General features: G+C 35.6%; 1 protein-coding gene across 1 annotated transcript in view; it reads left to right on the top strand.

Annotated features, from left to right (window-relative positions):
* HECTD1 (HECT domain E3 ubiquitin protein ligase 1) overlaps positions 1-17,734 on the top strand; it is a 71,475-nt gene that overhangs the window by 38,705 nt on the left and 15,036 nt on the right. Inside the window, exons 18-27 of the mRNA XM_068991580.1 lie at positions 223-328; positions 2,052-2,186; positions 2,697-2,836; positions 3,124-3,447; positions 4,379-4,545; positions 4,634-4,810; positions 7,883-8,578; positions 9,269-9,490; positions 14,256-14,389; positions 15,232-15,354. Coding sequence (XP_068847681.1) covers positions 223-328; positions 2,052-2,186; positions 2,697-2,836; positions 3,124-3,447; positions 4,379-4,545; positions 4,634-4,810; positions 7,883-8,578; positions 9,269-9,490; positions 14,256-14,389; positions 15,232-15,354 — 2,224 coding nt within the window. The remainder of the gene's footprint in view (positions 1-222; positions 329-2,051; positions 2,187-2,696; positions 2,837-3,123; positions 3,448-4,378; positions 4,546-4,633; positions 4,811-7,882; positions 8,579-9,268; positions 9,491-14,255; positions 14,390-15,231; positions 15,355-17,734) is intronic.

Below are 17,734 nucleotides of genomic sequence, written 5' to 3'. Positions count from 1 at the left end.
CAGTTGTGAAAGTTTCATATGAAAAGTGAAATATTTTAGTAAGTAAAGAAATTGAGTTATGAGATTATCTTTGCTTACTCAGTTATAGTCTAATGCAAAACTAGACTTCACTGTGCATTAATACAGAAAGTAGGAGTCTGTATGAGGTTGGCTATTGCAGATCCTGTATGAAGTTTAGTTTGAACTTATGTGGAAGTTCTTAACAATTACTTGTTTTCCTAGCCGACCAGCTGTTGCATTAATCCGAAAGTTAATAGCTGTGCTAGAGTCTATTGAACGTCTACCTCTCCATTTGTATGATACACCAGGATCCACTTACAACCTCCAGGTAACCATGAAAATGCAATTGCTTTTATTGCTAAATACATTTAGAACCAGTCTTACTTTTCTTAAAAAAATATATATATATATGTATGTTTTATTTTATTAAAAAAGATTGTGATTGTTTAAACATTGTGACAAAAGCATTGTTTAATGATTGCTTAATAGTTAAATTCTTCAACGCTCAGTGCCTTTTGATTGTTCTTTTTAATGACTCTTGAATGTATTAGTGTTTCAAAGTTTATTTTTAGTAGTAAATCATATTTAATAGATCATAAGCGGAAAATGACGCTCTCATTTGGAAAACAAAACAGAAAATCCTTTTGTTTTAGAGTTAAGTCCCATCTGTTTATGAATTAAGTCCCTTCATCTCTGTGTGGAACTCAGTGTGTAAGAAACTGTGAAAATGTTTCTGGCACGATTTTTTTTTCTTGTTTTCTGTATGTCATTAAGTAGAGATGTCCTTCCTTAGCTGTTTCTATTGATTCTTTTGGAAATCTGCCATTATCACATGGTTTCATAAAAAGCCTATTTTCTTCCTAAATATTATTTGGTTGTCTTTCTTACTAATTCATTAAATTATCCTTATGTTAGCATCTAGTGTCCCAATATGAACAAATAAAACAAATATTCTTACTGCTAATATCCCAAAACAGATCTTTACCTTTTCTGTAGGTTACTTTAGTATTTACTTACAGATTATTTGGGCTTGAGTCTTGCTTTTGTTTGACCTTTTCTGCATTTCTCTGCATCAAATAGTTTCTTTTAAATACAGCCTTTAATAAGTGACTAAAAAACTGTATTTGCACTAACAATGCCTACTCAATACAAAAACTTAGCATTCCCTCAAGAACCCATTAGTGTTCCCAAAGGCACTAGATTTCCAGACTAGAAAGCTTGTTCAGAGAGTTACAGTATTGTTACTATATCTGACATGGTGCATATATTAAATAAGTTGTAGAGGTCTACTTTTTGCTTTACTTCAAACAGAACATTATAGAGGAACAAGGGGATTTTTGTCTATTATTTTAAAGGTTTTATCTTTGATAGGTGAATGAGATAGAAATAGTCTCAAAGACTGGAGATTTCCCAGCTTATACAGTCATAGGAGCACCAACATGTTTTATTGTATGTATATCATTTCAGGAGACTGTGCACGATACGAAGACAGGAAAGCTAGGGATGTGCCCTCTGTTAATTTTGTAGTCTAAAATACTCCCCAAATGTACATATAAATGTTTAATTCTGTGGCTATAGAAATTAGTTAAAATTTATACAGAAATGAAGCACATACTTGTTTTATTTACTGAAACATTGGATTGGAAGCTATTAAAATGTCTTGTATTCTTTTAGTTTATTAGCCATAGATTATTTAATATATTCTCACTTTAATAGCATAAGTTAATTAGCTGTTTTTTATAACTTACTTGGAAAATTGCAGGTTATCAGTTAAGGCTGTAATATTTCTGTTAATCTGTTAAGTGATTTATAATAATTTTATTTAAACCATGTATGTTTGAAGTTGTTCAGAGATCAGTAGTTTGTTTCTTGAAAATATTAACTTATTCAGTGAACTTCTTTAAAATATTTTGTAGGAAACAGATACTGATACTTCCTTTATGGTTATACTTTATTAATCTCAATTGCTGTGTTATCTAATATTTCTCATTTTCAAAATGTTAAGATAAAAGCACAGTGTTCCCTGAAGCATTTTAATCATTTCTGTGTAGATACTTACAAGAAGATTAAGATTTCGGTTGGAACGTGCACCTGGTGAAACTGCATTAATAGACAGGACTGGCAGAATGTTGAAGATGGAACCCTTAGCCACAGTTGAATCTCTGGAACAGTATCTCTTAAAAATGGTGAGTTTCTAGCAAGGACATGGTGTGAAATAAGCTTTTTTTGCTGTGGTTTAGCCCTTTAGAAAAGTGGTTTGGGAATTCCATTTTAGAAAATAATGTTTAGACTATGAATGGTTTCTTCATAAAGATGTCTATTATAGTTATTTGTACTACTAAAACAATGAGCAAATAATGCTAATAAGTAAAGGAATATCAATTTGGTAATTATTTCAATTAGTTTGACTATTATTTGGCTATCATAATATACAGACTGATAAGAGAAAAATGTTTTTGTACAGTATGATTGAGACTTTCTTTTACTCTTTCTGTTGAAATAATAGACTAAAGAAATACTCTGATATTAATAGTGGGGTGCTACGGTTAGGGAATTTTCTAGTTATTTTTCTTTTTAAAATATTTTTTAATGAATATTGATTTTTTTAAAAAACCACATTAAAGGGTTAGGAACAAAGTGGGCAGTGAACTTCAAAATATCATCATTAAGGTGTCTTCCATATTTTCTTTGGTTAGGTAGCAAAGCAGTGGTACGATTTTGACCGATCTTCATTTGTTTTTGTTCGAAAATTAAGAGAAGGCCAAAATTTTATATTTCGGCACCAGCATGATTTTGATGAAAATGGAATCATTTACTGGATTGGAACAAATGCCAAGTAAGTCACTCTATTTAATGTAGATTGAAAATAATTCACCTGGAAAAGAAATCTAGGTAATAGAAACCATTCTGAATATTCTGTCACTCTAGGAATTTCATCTTTTAGGTTAAATTTAAGACCATCCAAATTTTTCTTTTTATGAAGAAAAGTTGCTTAAATTATTAAATATAGAATTTTTCTTAATATAATTTTATGTGGAAAAAAGGTAGTCTGAACAAATGCAGTTATTTTAAAAGTGTTAACTGTTAACACTGTTTAAGAGTATTTTCTTTGTTTTTATGTAGAACTGCATATGAATGGGTTAATCCAGCTGCTTATGGACTTGTAGTAGTAACATCATCAGAAGGACGAAATCTACCTTATGGCCGCTTAGAAGACATATTGAGTCGTGACAATTCAGCTTTAAATTGTCATAGCAATGATGATAAGAATGCCTGGTTTGCCATAGATTTGGGTCTCTGGGTGATACCATCAGCATATACACTTCGTCATGCTCGTGGTTATGGAAGGTCTGCACTGAGAAATTGGGTTTTCCAGGTATCCAAAGATGGACAGAACTGGACTTCTTTGTATACCCATGTTGATGACTGCAGTCTCAATGAACCAGGGTTAGTTGAGGAGTCTTTGTAAATTGGAAAACTCAGTAAAGAGCTTTGTTTATTTTTATAACTGTATCCGTTTAGAGCTCTCTATTTTATGAGATACTGAAACAAGTTTTTCTTGCTAAAAATACCACTTGGTACTATAATTTAGGTGTTAAAACTTTGAAAAGTGACTTTATGAAAGCCATCAAATTCTTTAAACTTTAGTAAAAGCTGAACTTATTTAAAAAGAAGTTGATACATAGTTATATATATGTGTATATAGCACACTGATTAAAGCAGAAAAAAAAAAAAGAATGAACTTTTTAACTAAATTATCCATTTATTCACACAGTGTATGTGAATGTTTGAGAAATTAACAGTGACTATTGATTTTTCTTATTTTATGTATCTGTTTTCCTAAATTTTATATATTGATCATATGTATTTTTTTTACAGGCAGAAAGTCAGCATTATGTTTCTAAAAAATTTAGTCTAATATTTTTTAACTTTATATTTTGGCACATTTTGAGGAGTAGATAGAGTGTAGATTAAATTATTTTTTGTATTTGATGTATGGAGGGAGCTTCTTAACATGATTAATAGGTAATATTTTCAAGCTTTAAAGTTGCTGTTTTAATATCTCATTTAAAATTTTGCAAATAATTAAATCTTTTTTATCGTAAAGACATTTGTTACTCATAAAATTTCTTATTTCTTTGGATTTTATTATAAATCTTTTAGCGTCATGAATCAAATTAATCATATACATTTAACATTTCATTTTTCATTTTCTTAACTGCTATTTTTCTTTGATTTCTTGAATTTTGTGTACAAACTGTTGACTGAACATGAACGTTGCTTTATTTTTCACATAATTTTCTATTATGTAAAAAAGATCTTTGCTACCTTAAGCATCTTTTTCATATATTTAAAATATCTTCCCTAACATTCACAGGTCAACAGCCACCTGGCCTCTTGATCCACCAAAGGATGAGAAACAAGGGTGGCGACATGTGAGAATTAAACAGATGGGAAAGAATGCGAGTGGACAGACCCACTATCTCTCACTGTCTGGATTTGAACTTTATGGAACTGTAAATGGAGTATGTGAAGATCAGCTAGGTAAAGAGAGAACAGTAGGTTTTTCTAACTTACTAAAACAATTATAGAAGGTGTCTTTGACTGTATTTCTCTAATTTCTACGTTATAGGAAAAGCAGCTAAGGAAGCAGAAGCTAATCTTAGACGACAGCGACGTCTAGTTCGCTCCCAGGTACTGAAGTACATGGTTCCTGGGGCTCGTGTGATCAGAGGCCTTGATTGGAAATGGCGTGATCAGGATGGCAGCCCACAGGGAGAAGGCACGGTCACAGGAGAGCTGCATAACGGTGAGCAGGTGCTCAGCGTCTGTAGTGCGGAAATGAGTATTTACATCACAAAGTATTTTTCTTTTGTTATTTTGAGGTAGTTTATAAATTGAATAAATGTTCCAGGAATAATAAAAAGAACCCATCTATTGGTTTTATGTTAAAATGGAAAAATCATTTACTTAGATACTGGAAAAGTTTTTAATTCTTAGGTTTTGACTCAAAACTTACTGCTAATAATTTGGAGTAATTTTTATGAATAAATTAGTATAAGGTGTACACCCTAAAAGACATATTTCTCTGTTCCTTTTGTTTCTTTTTTTAGTTTATTATTCATAAGTTTCCACTGATCTTAATTTCTTATGCTTTTATCTTGTTAGCCTCACAAGAATCAGGCAGAGAATTTTTGTTCAATTGTAAGTCATATAGAAGAAAAAGCATTAGTGTTTTTAAGTTAAACATTTTTCAGTAAAGGACAGAACAAAAACTGTAGCATTTTCATTTATTAGTAATTATATTTGAAAATGTTTCTCAGTCTACCAGTTTTTCTGTTCCATAAGCAATATTTTTTAAAATCCAGTTCATTTTAACTTTTGATTCTGTAGATTTTAAGGAAGTTCATACCCACTTTATGCTATTAACTCCCAGAAGCAACTATAGTGGCTAGATTTTTTACTTATAACCTAAAAGGCTCATTTATTAGTGGATAATTTGCCTAACCAGTAGTGGTTCTTATGAATTTTGCCTACCATTTAAAAAAGTAAAGTGTTCATACACCAAATATTGAAAGAGATAATAAAAGTGACGATGCTTAAGAGAATGACTAACATTTGATATCTTAACTATGTGATAAAAGCATCTGTTTACTTAAACTCTTTTTGCTTTTTACTATGTTTAAAATTCTGTCCCTGAAATTATGTTATGAAATGCATTTCTGTTTAGTTGTACCCTAATTTCAGATTATCATCATAGCAGGTTTATAGTGAATGAGCATGTATGTAGCTGCCAAAATTAATAAAAAAATAGTAATACTTGAATAATAATAGTTCAATTCAGAAATTTCCAGTGTTGTTGTTTTTGCACATCTTAATGATACTTAGTTAATAGTCTATTTCCCCTAAAATGTTTGACTTTTAAATGTGTGAGCCAGTTAGGGATATATAAGCACTGTTTTTCTTCGTTTGGAGTCAAGTGAAGCAACTGCATAGGAAAATTGGAATCTTAATTTCAGAATTTAGCATATAAGAAAGGCTTATTTTTGCTGATCTGACATGTAGAAAAGCCATACCTTAAAACCATTACGTCATAGAGAGTTCTTAGCTTTCAAATACTTAATTTAAGCTAACCATTTTTATTAATGGCTAGTTGTTACTGACTCTTTTTATATAAAGAGGACTTCAGAGTTTTGTAAATATCCACTTTTGGATATGTACCCTTTCTGAGTTCCTGTCAGTGATCAGTTTAAACATTTTCTGAAGCATAATTGAATGGTTTACATTTATTAGTTATTTTTCTATGCTGTGTCAAATCTCTTCCCTTTCTACGGAACATTTGTGTTGGTAGGAATATCCATTTTTTAATTTATCACACAAATATGAGTGCCTATTATGTAAAGGTACTCTATTAGACTTCAGATATGCAGTGGTCAACAAAAAAGTACAATCCCATGCTTTCTGGTAAAACAGATAAAACATAGTTACAGATTTTGACATGTGCTATGAAATAAGTCATCAGTATATTTTGGGACCAGTTAATACAATACAAATGTAATTTTTATTTGGGATTGGGGTATGCTTTTGAACTTTTTCTTTTCTCACACTTTTCCATGTTGCAGAAGAGATAGTTAAAAGTTGATTCTTCAGAGGTTAATCAGCATACAGAATTAATTGAGGCAATTGAAATCTCATCTAAACTAGATTATGTAGATTTGGGGCAGTCAGTTTCCTCTCAAACAACTTGTATGCAGATAATCCCCACAGGTAATTTAATATTACTTAAACCCCTCTGAGTTTCATTGTAAACATGTATGAACTTGGCATGTGTGTGTGCATATATGCATGAGAGAGTGTGTGTGTGTGTGTGTGTGGGTAAAGTACTTTTAAAGTTTTTAAAGACTATTTTTATGTGCTTTTTTTTTCCTGAAGTAGTTAGCTTATAACACTAAAATGAGATTGTAAAATTTATACTAATTTTATTTCTAATAGGCAATTTATTTTGTTTTTGGAAGTTAATCACCATTTTTAAAAAAGAAGTATTTTTTTCCAAGTATAAGTAAATATAGATTTAATATTATGCTCACTAGTTCTTTTCATGTTGTTAGCTGTATCATATAGGTTCTATCTAATAAAAGAGCTTAGCATACTTTTAAAATTTGGGTTTTAGAATTTTGTGCTTATTCATATTTATTAATTTTAATCATAAGAGAACCAAGTAACCACTGAACTTTGAGAACACAACCGAAATGCTAACTTAGTGTTATTTGAGCTAGTGGCCTAGAATTTCTACAGTGATAAATGAATATTTTGTCCGTCAATTATAGGATTTAGCCCAAACTTAGAAATTAATGGTTAAGCCAGCACTTTTTCTAAAAACATTTGACCACATGATCGTATTTAGCAACTAAAAAAGCTTTTACTTAGATTTCATGTATACTTGCTGAAGTTGCAATAGTTTACCATTTTTATCCGTCTTTTTTACAATTTTTAACAGTTCTTCCCCTTGAAAGATACTCCAGTAGTTATAAACGTGACCCTTATGTTGTTTTTAAATATTAACAAACAGTTCAGAAATAAGAGAAACAGAAGGATTCAGTTTTAGTTGGCAGACCTTAGATGACTAGAAATTCAGGGAAGTACAGTGCTGATGAAAAGCTGATCCCATATTGTGGAGCTACTGTCTGACACGCTCCTATCTGCTTTCTGCTGGGTCTCACAAACTCCTGTCCCTTTCCAGGCTGGATTGATGTCACCTGGGATGCTGGTGGCTCAAACTCTTACCGTATGGGCGCAGAAGGAAAATTTGACCTCAAGCTTGCACCAGGGTACGACCCTGATACAGTGGCATCACCCAAACCTGTTTCATCCACTGTTTCAGGCACAACGCAATCATGGAGCAGCTTGGTGAAAAACAACTGTCCAGACAAGACATCTGCTGCTGCAGGCTCCTCAAGTAGAAAAGGAAGCAGCAGTTCTGTGTGTAGCGTGGCCAGTAGCAGCGACATCAGCTTGGGTTCGACCAAAACGGAACGGAGATCAGAAATTGTAATGGAACACAGTATAGTTTCAGGAGCTGATGTCCATGAACCAATTGTTGTTCTTTCATCTGCTGAAAACGTCCCTCAAACAGAAGTAGGGTCATCTTCCAGTGCAAGTACCAGCACCTTAACAGCGGAAACGGGAAGTGAAAACGCTGAAAGAAAGCTAGGCCCTGATAGTTCTGCTCGTACTCCTGGGGAGTCTAGTGCAATATCCATGGGAATTGTTAGTGTTAGTTCTCCTGATGTTAGTTCAGTATCTGAGTTAACTAATAAAGAAGCAGCTTCGCAACGGCCCCTTAGCTCTTCAGCAAGTAACAGACTGTCAGTGAGTTCTCTGTTGGCTGCCGGGGCCCCTATGAGCTCTAGTGCGAGCGTACCTAACCTGTCCTCAAGAGAAACGTCTAGCTTGGAGAGTTTTGTAAGGAGAGTGGCAAACATAGCACGGACTAATGCCACCAACAACATGAATCTAAGCCGAAGCAGCAGTGATAACAACACTAATACTTTGGGGAGGAATGTGATGAGCACAGCAAGTAAGTGAGCTTTTCCTTATAGAACCCAATGCTTTTTCCACTCTGAGGGATGCAAAGTAGGATTTGTTTAGTGGATTCTGGCTCTAGTCTTTTACCAGATCATTAAACCCTGTTATATACAACTGTGTCACGTTTAGCCCTTCAGGAATATGAGGTTAAGTTCTGTAGAATTGTGACATTTTAAGAATTCTGATCAGGACCTGATAAAGAACCTCTTATTCTAATTCTGAAGAATAAAATAAAAATTTCTGTTTTTCACTCCTCTGATTGTTAATTACAAGAGGAAATAGATGGCTATTAACTATCATCAGAGTCAGCCGAAATCAGAGCATAATAGTGGCATAACTTTTACTTAGGTCCTGAATTGATACTAGCTTATGAAAGTTTTTAATTCTAATTAAAGCTACCAGTGGGTCAAACTAATTCCCTTGGAAAATTCCATTGGGAGTAATTTCAGTGCCTGTTTCACTTATTTTAAAAGCTAGGCTTAACATTCTAAAAAATAATAATACTATAAAAACAAGAATTTCTAGTTGGATTTCTGTTGGGTTCCCAAAGTTGTTGCTTTTCAGCCTTTTAATAATCAGTGTTTCATGACTGCATTCTTTTTTCTAAATATACAACGTAGTTTTTCTAAGGTTTACACAATCCTCCCTTTTTTGTACTAATTTGCTTCATTTTTATCCTTAGCTTCTCCTCTTATGGGTGCTCAGAGTTTCCCTAATTTGACCACACCTGGTACTACATCGACAGTGACTATGTCAACATCCAGTGTTACTAGCAGCAGCAGTGTAGCTACAGCAACAACAGTTTTATCAGTTGGTCAGTCTTTAAGTAATACTTTAACCACCAGCCTCACATCAACCTCCAGTGAGAGTGACACAGGTCAGGAAGCAGAATATTCCTTATATGGTAAGTTACAGTATAAAATAGTTAGGTATTTATGTGGTGATGTTTTTATCACATTTTTCTCCTGGGGTGTTTTAAATTTTCGATTAGAAAAGGATTATTCTCTCTTATAAATATGGCAGCTTTATATGTGATGAAAAAACTCAAAGTGATATGAAGAACTGTTAAGTTACCTGGTTGTAAATAGACATCTAGGAACTTCTATGTGTCATCCTTTTCTTGGCTTTTTGTCCCTAGTGAAGTTTTATTAGAAGAACCGTAATAATTTGACATCTTTATAAGAAAAGAAATGTGATAGATTAATAAGCTTTGTAAATTGATAATTCTTTGTACATTGTAATATAAGAGGAAAAATACTCCTGTGTGTCTCGTCTACTTACAGTACCCTGCTCATGGACAACTTCACTTCTGCACCTCTGACCACCAAGTGTGTGTAAAGTTTTCCCACAATTCTGACACTACCTGCCTACCTGGAGATAGTATCAGATCCCACAGGTTAAAGTCTCAGACCTCCAACACTGCCCATCCCTCACCTTTGCCCCTTTAGTCACTGTCTGGCTATAAACTGGAAGTTTCCACAACCCCCTCTTTGGGTTAGATTAATTTGCTGGAGTGGCTCACAGGGCTCAGAAAAACATTTATGTACTGGGTTACTGATTTTTTATAAAAAGGATATATAGGGGATACTCTGGTAGTCCAGTGGTTAGGACTCTATGCTACCACTGCCAGGAGGCCAGGGTTTGATCCCTTGATTGAGAACAAGATCCCATAAGATGCTTGATCTGGCCAAAAAAAGAAGAGGAGAAGAATATATAACTCAGGAACAGGCAGAAGGAAGAGATGCACAGGGTAAAGTCCGGGAGGTCCCAAGCACAGGACCTTCCATCCCCTTGGAGTGTAGGAGCCATCCTGGCCTGTCATTTTGTTCATGTGTACAACCTGGAGGCTTTCTGAACCCCCAACCTTTCAGGGCTTTTATTTTTTGGAGACTTCATGATTTAGGCACCAATGATTAAATTACTGGCCATTGGTGGTATGGCCACCAGTCTCCAGCTCCTCTCCCCAGAGGTCTAAGGGGCGAGATGAAAGTTCCAGTTCTGATTGTGGTTGGTTCCACTAACAACCAGCCCCATCCTTAGATTACCTAAGGGCTTTCTAAAAGTCTCCTCATTAAAACAACTCCAGTTATAAATAACAAACGACACCTCTATTGCTCTTATCTCAGGAAATATCAAGAGTTTAAGAAAACTCAGTATATATAACAGAGATGACCAGATTTTCCTTATTATAAACCACCATATCACAACAGTTATCAAAAGTCTTCTGGAAATTATTCTTTTTTTAGGTAACATTTGAAATATTCAGATGAATTAGTTCTTGCTTAGAAGGTTTTTATAGTTACATTATTGAATGTAACTGTGGTATGTAGTCAGTGATTAAATTAAAATGTTTCTAATCATCATATTAGAACAGTAAAAATTTTTATAGAAGGGAAATATTGAAGCAAATAAAAATCATCTAGTCCCTATCATTGTTGTCATTTGATACATATCATTTGATGTATCTGTTCTTAAAGAAAAAAGGAATTCAGTCTATCCTTTCTGGACAGCTCTTTTCACTGAGTACACTGTAAAAATGTTTTAATATAATTCAGTGAATTTCTATAACATAGAGTGGCTGCCAGATATTCCTCTGTTTGACTGTATGATCATTATTTAATATTGATTGGATATTTAAGTTACAGTTTTTCATTACCGTCAGCATTGTTATGAGTGAGCAACCTTTATATTTTTGTGTATCTTTCTTAGGGTAAATTCCTAAAGGAGTAGTTGTTGAATTTCCTTCCAAAAAGGTTGTACTCCAATCATTATTGTTTCAGAATACCCTTTATCACAATCCTTGATCACCTGTTCTTTTTTCAAAATTACTTTTGTTAATTTCAAATATGAAAAGTTTATATGAAGATATATTTTAAGTACTATCTTGTGTGTGCATCATTTTAATATGTTTACATTTTTTTGAGAATGTGGTCTCTCGTATTCCAAGCTACCAACTGGATCTGATGATCTATGATTTTAGGAAAAGCATTATGTTTCTGTTTCTACTTTATATGTTAAATAAGTATGTAGCAAAATGATGATGATAGTTACACCAAAGTATCGTAAATTCACCAAATAAGCATTTCTACTTTGGTTTTCCTCATGGAGGCCTTCTGCTTCTCCCTATTACTATGTTAACTTTAAGCTTTAGTTCTGTTAATAAATCATGTGAAGGTTAAGAAAGTTGTAGGTGTATTAATGGGAAAGAATATTGAGGAGTCAGGGCTACTGACTGCCTTTTAAAAATTATTCTTTGGCGATTAAAATCTCCTTTTCTGCATTTCTAAAACTGGAGGACTCTTCGACAGTGCTGTTGTATGAAGGATCAGAGTAACATCTGCATTATAAAATAATTTCTATATATGCAAACGTTCACTGTGTTATGTTTTGAGGGACATGATTTGGTTGTGTGATATAATCAAATGTGTGAAATAAGGAGCTTTTTAAAATATATATATTATCCTTGTGAAGTGAAAATGTTAGTCGCTTAGTTGTGTTCACCTCTTTGCAACGCTATGGACTGTAGCCCGCCAGGCTCCTCTGTCCATGACATTCTCTAGACAAGAATACTGGAGTCGGTAGCCATTCCCTTCTTAAGGGGATCATCCCAACCCAGGGATCAAACTCATGTCTCCTACACTGCAGGCAGATTCTTTACCATCTGAGCCACCAGGGAAGCCTTATATAATATACTAAGATGAAAAAGGGAAGATGAGTAAAACCACTGACTTCAGTGAATTGTAACAGATAAAAAATGGAATTTATATACGTACATATTTTTTCCTTTAAGAAATAAACCTAAAAGTGGGATTTATTTTGTGTACCTGCCACATCATATTCATGAGGACCATTACCTAAAATGCAGGATGGCACTTGACATGTTTGTTGTTTAGTCACTAAGTTGTGTCTGACTCTTTCTCCACCTCCATGGACCGTAGTCTGCCAAGCTCCTCTGTTCATGGGAACTCCTAGCCTAGAATACTAGAGTTGGTTGCCAGTTCCTTCCCCAAGGGATCTTTCTGACCCAAGAGTTGAACCCGTGTCTCCTGCATTGCAGGTGGGTTCTTTTACTGCTGAGCCAAAGGGTTAGGGGTAATATATTTCATCAAATTTAAGATGCTGTAAATTATAAGATTATTTTATGTCATTAAGGAAAAAATGTTGCCAATTTAGCTGTGAATATTCTGAAATCAGTATGTGTCTTATAAGCAATGGCAAGTCATAGTAAAAGGCATTGAATTTTTAGTCTTGTATAATTATTAGACATAAAAAATTGTATTTGGTTCAGAAACCTGTAAATGCAAGTTCCTACTAAATAATAATAAATTGTTTTTTGGATATTCTTTTGTAATGTATATACTGCCTTCTTATCCATAGAATTTTTTTTTAAAATTCCAGATCCAATAAAAAACTCCTGTTTTAGTCCCATTATTCCTTTTTATTTTCTGTTCCTATGGAGAACAGCTTCTCAACATGTTCATTATGTAGGGCAGTGTAAATTTGACCTAATCTTCACTGAAGGATGGAGGGGAGAGAGCCTAACAAGGAGGGAGACAAAAGGGATTAAAGTTTATTTTTTATGTGCTAGATAATTTGGATGATATATAAAGCTGTACCTACATCATTCCATAAAATAGGCATTATCTTTAAGTACTCATTATTGTTAAGCAGTCTCTCCAGTCACATAGATAAATTCAGTTCTCTCTGATCAACTTAAATTCTGTTCTTTTCCCTTTCACAGTTTATGTATTCATTTGTTTACTTTTTAAATGTCTGTCTCCCCTGTAAGCTCTATGGGGGCTCATACCATGTCTATCTTGTTTACAACAATGTATCAGTTCAGTTTAGTTCAGTCGCTCAGTCGTGTCCCACTCTTTGTGACCCCATGAATCACAGCATGCCAGGCCTCCCTGTCCATCACCAACTCCTGGAGTTCGTTCAGACTCATGTCCATCGAGTCGGTGATGCCATCCAGCCATCTCATCCTCTGTCATCTCCTTCTCCTGCTCCCAATCCCTCCCAGCATCAGGGTCTTTTCCAGTGAGTCACCTCTTCCCATGAAGTGGCCAAAATACTGGAGTTGCAGCTTCAGCATCAGTCCCTCCAATGAACACCCAGGACTGATCTCCTTTAGGATTGACTGGTTGGATCTCCTTGCAGTCTAAGGGACTCCCAAGAGTCTTCTCCAACACTACAGTTCAAAAGCATCAATTCTTTGGCACTCAGCTTTTTTCACAGTCTATACCTAGTGCCTAATGCAATTTTGGCACATAGTAGGCACTCAAACAGATGTGTGTTGAGACAGCTAATGATTCCAAAGTGTTCTCTTTCCACCATTGTATTTCCACTGATTTATACAGAGAATGTGATAGGGCTGCTTTTATATTTTTAAAATACCCCATATTGTTGACCTTTTTAAAAAATGATTTAGTGAATACAGAGTTACTTTATTACCATCCTTTATACCACATCACTGTCTACCATGCTTGGGACTATTTACTGCTGTTACTCACCCTTGTGTGTGGTGGTAGAAGAGTGGCATCACTAAATGCGGCCTTTATACCTGAACTTCTGAATTTTACCTGTGTATTATAAAACAGATTCACAAAGGTTCTCTGGTATGCTTTGTTACTTGTGTTAAGAGGAAGATTGTTGGTTTTGTTTTCTAGATTTCCTTGATAGCTGCCGTGCCAGCACTCTGTTAGCTGAGCTAGATGACGATGAGGACTTGCCAGAGCCAGACGAGGAAGATGATGAAAATGAAGATGACAATCAGGAGGACCAAGAATACGAGGAGGTTATGGTAGAGAGAGAGTCCCCCATTTTCTTAACTAAGATAGGATGTTGATAATTGAAATGAAGAAAAGAAAAGCAACATTCTAGTTAAACTTTGAAGCAAGAAAATAGAGCGCCAGTGTGAAAGCTGTGCTGATGTTTTTACAGGTTTAAAAATGTGAAGAACTGCAGTAATCCTAAATAATACAATTTTCAGGACTTCCTCTGGCAATTCAGCGGTTAAGATAAGGGACCCAGGTTTGATCTCTGGTTGGAGAACTAAGATCCTACATGCCATGTGGCATAGACAAAAAAAAAAAAAGCTATACTTAGAATTTTCTGCTATCTACTGTTTTGCAGACAATATCTATATTATCTCATGAGTCTTTACACAGACCTGTGAGATAGAGACATAGAAAACATAGTTTGCTCTAATTAATCAGAGTTAAGTAGGAAAGTAGAACCCAAGCTCAGGCAGTATGATCCAGAACCTCTAGTGTTTGTTAACTATGATTGTCTTAAAATTGAACTTCTGCTTGAAAATGCCTTTTAACTTCATGTATAATTTTAATTTCCTTTTATAAAGTGTTAGATGATTAAAGCATTTTTTCCTAAGTTGGGTTTTAGTGGGGTAGAGAACTTCCAAGAAATGCTTTCATATACCTTTCTTGGAAAATATATAGAGCATGGGCACGTTTCTTCTGAATGTTAGTATATGATGTATGACGAATTTAAAACTTTTCTATAAATGGCTAGTGAAGTTTTCTAATGACAGTTTTGATAACATGGATAAATAGTTCGGGTCAAGGCTGAAGAGGGATATATATGAGTCACGTGATTAGACATGTCTCTTTCCATTTTCTGTATCAGATTCTGAGACGTCCATCCCTACAGCGCCGAGCTGGCTCCCGCTCTGATGTAACACACCATGCTGTCACCTCACAGCTACCACAGGTCCCAGCTGGAGCGGGGAGCCGACCTATTGGGGAGCAGGTAATATCTTCATGTCTGCCTTCCTACAGTGGAGTTTTTTCCTTCCACAGTAAAGCACTGACTGAAATGTCTAGGAAAATCTACAGAGGGGGCAGGATGAGGGTAGGAAGCAACCAGAGTTAACAGAAGGATCCTTGCCCAACTACGTGGGTTCCATAAACCAGGTAGAGTCCATGATGGCTCTCCCATAATCCAGACATGGTTTTCTTACTTGAAACACCCCCCTTGGCCTTTTTCTGGTAGTAAACATATATTAAAATCAGTTCAGTTCAGTTCAGTCACTCAGTCGTGTCTGACTCTTTGCAACCTTGTGGACTGCAGCACGCCAAGCCTCCCTGTCCATCAACAACTCCTGGAGTTTACTCAAACTCATTGACTTGGTGGTGCCATCCAACCATCTCATCCTCTGTCGTCCCCTTCTTCTCTTGCCTTCAGTCTTTCCCAGCATCAGGGTCTTTTCAGATGAGTCAGCTCTTTGTATCAGGTGGCCAACGTATTGGAGTTTCAGCTTCAGCATCAGTCCTTCCAATGAACATTCAGGACTGATCTCCTTTAGGATGGACTGGTTGGATCTCCTTGCAGTCCGAGGGACTCTCAAGAGTCTTCTCCAACACCGCAGTTCAAAACCATCAATTATTTGGCGCTCAGCTTTCTTTATAGTCCAACTCTCACATCCTGACTACTGGAAAAACCATAGCCTTGACTACATGGACCTTTGTTGGCGCAGTAATGTCTCTGCTTTTTAATATGCCGTCTAGTTGGTCATAACTTTCCTTCCAAGGAGTAAGCGTCTTTGAATTTCATGGCTGCAGTCACCATCTGCAGAGATTTTGGAGCCCAAAAAAATAAAGTCTGACACTGTTTCCACTGTTTCTTCATCTCTTTGCCATGAAGTGATGGGACCGGATGCCATAATCTTAGTTTTCTGAATGTTGGGCTTTAAGCCAGTTTTTTCACTCTCCTCTTTCACGTTCATCAAGAGGCTCTTCAGTTCTTCACTTTTTGCCGTAAGGATGGGGTCATCTGCATATCTGAGGTTACTGATATTTTTCCCAGCAATCTTGATTCCAGCCTGTGGTTCATCCAGCCCAGAGTTTCTCATGATGTACTCTGCATATAAGTTAAATAAGCAGGATGAAAATATACAGCCTTGACATACTCCTTTTCCTATTTGGAACCAGTCTGTTGTTCCATCTCCAGTTCTAACTGTTGCTTCCTGACCTGCATATAGGTTTCTCAAGAGGCAGGTCAGGTGGTCTGGTATTCCCATCTCTTTCAGAATTTCCCACAGTTTATTGTGATCCACACAGTCAAGGCTTTGGCATAGTCAGTAAACCAGAAATAGATGTTTTTCTGGAATTCTCCTGCTTTTTCAATGATCCAGCGGATGTTGGCAATTTGATCTCTGCTTCCTCTGCCTTTTCTAAAACCAGCTTGAACATCTGGAAGTTCACAGTTCACGTATCGTTGAAACCTGGCTTGGAGAATTTTGAGCATTACTTTGCTAGCATGTGAGATGAGTGCAACTTTGTGGTAGTTTGAGCATTGTTTCACATTGCCTTTCTTTGGGATTAGAATGAAAACTGACCTTTTCCAGTCCGGTGGCCACTGCTGAGTTTTCCAAATTTGCTGGCATATTGAGTGCAGCACTTCCACAGCATCATCTTTTAAGATGATGAAATAGCTCAACTGGAATTCTATCACCTCCACTAGCTTTGTTCTTAGTGATTCCTCCTAAGGCCCACTTGACTTCACATTCCAGGATGTCTGGCTCTAGGTGAGTGATCGCACCATCTTGATTATCTGAGTCATGAAGATCTTTTTTGTATAGTTCTTCTGTGTATTCTTGCCCCCTCTTCTTAATATCTTCTGCTTCTGTTAGGTCCATACCATTTCTGTCCTTTATTGAGCCCATCTTTGCATGAAATGTTCCCTGATATCTCTAATTTTCTTGAAGAGATCTCTTGTCTTTCCCATTCTTTTAGCCTTTGCCCTGCTTCATTCTGTACTCCAAGGCCAAATTTGCCTGTTGCTCCAGGTGTTTCTTGACTTTCTACTTTAGCAATCCAGTCCCCTATAATGAAAAGGACATCTTTTGGGGGTGTTAATTCTGGAAGGTCTTGTAGGTCTTCATAGAACTGTTCAGCTTCTTCAGCATTACTGGTTGGGGCATAGACTTGGATTACTGTGATATTGATGGTTTGCCTTGGAAACAAACCAAGATCATTCTGTCATTTTTGAGACTGCATCCAAGTGCTGCATTTTGGACTCTTTTGTTGACTGTGATAGCTATTCCATATCTTGTAAGGGATTCTTGCCCACAGTAGTAGATATAATGGTCGTCTGCGTTAAATTCACCCATTCCAGTCCATTTTTATTC

The sequence above is a fragment of the Capricornis sumatraensis genome, chromosome 19 (assembly GCF_032405125.1).
Source record: "Capricornis sumatraensis isolate serow.1 chromosome 19, serow.2, whole genome shotgun sequence".
Classification (NCBI taxonomy): Eukaryota; Metazoa; Chordata; class Mammalia; order Artiodactyla; family Bovidae; genus Capricornis; species Capricornis sumatraensis.
This window is presented reverse-complemented; position numbering and strand designations above follow the sequence as displayed.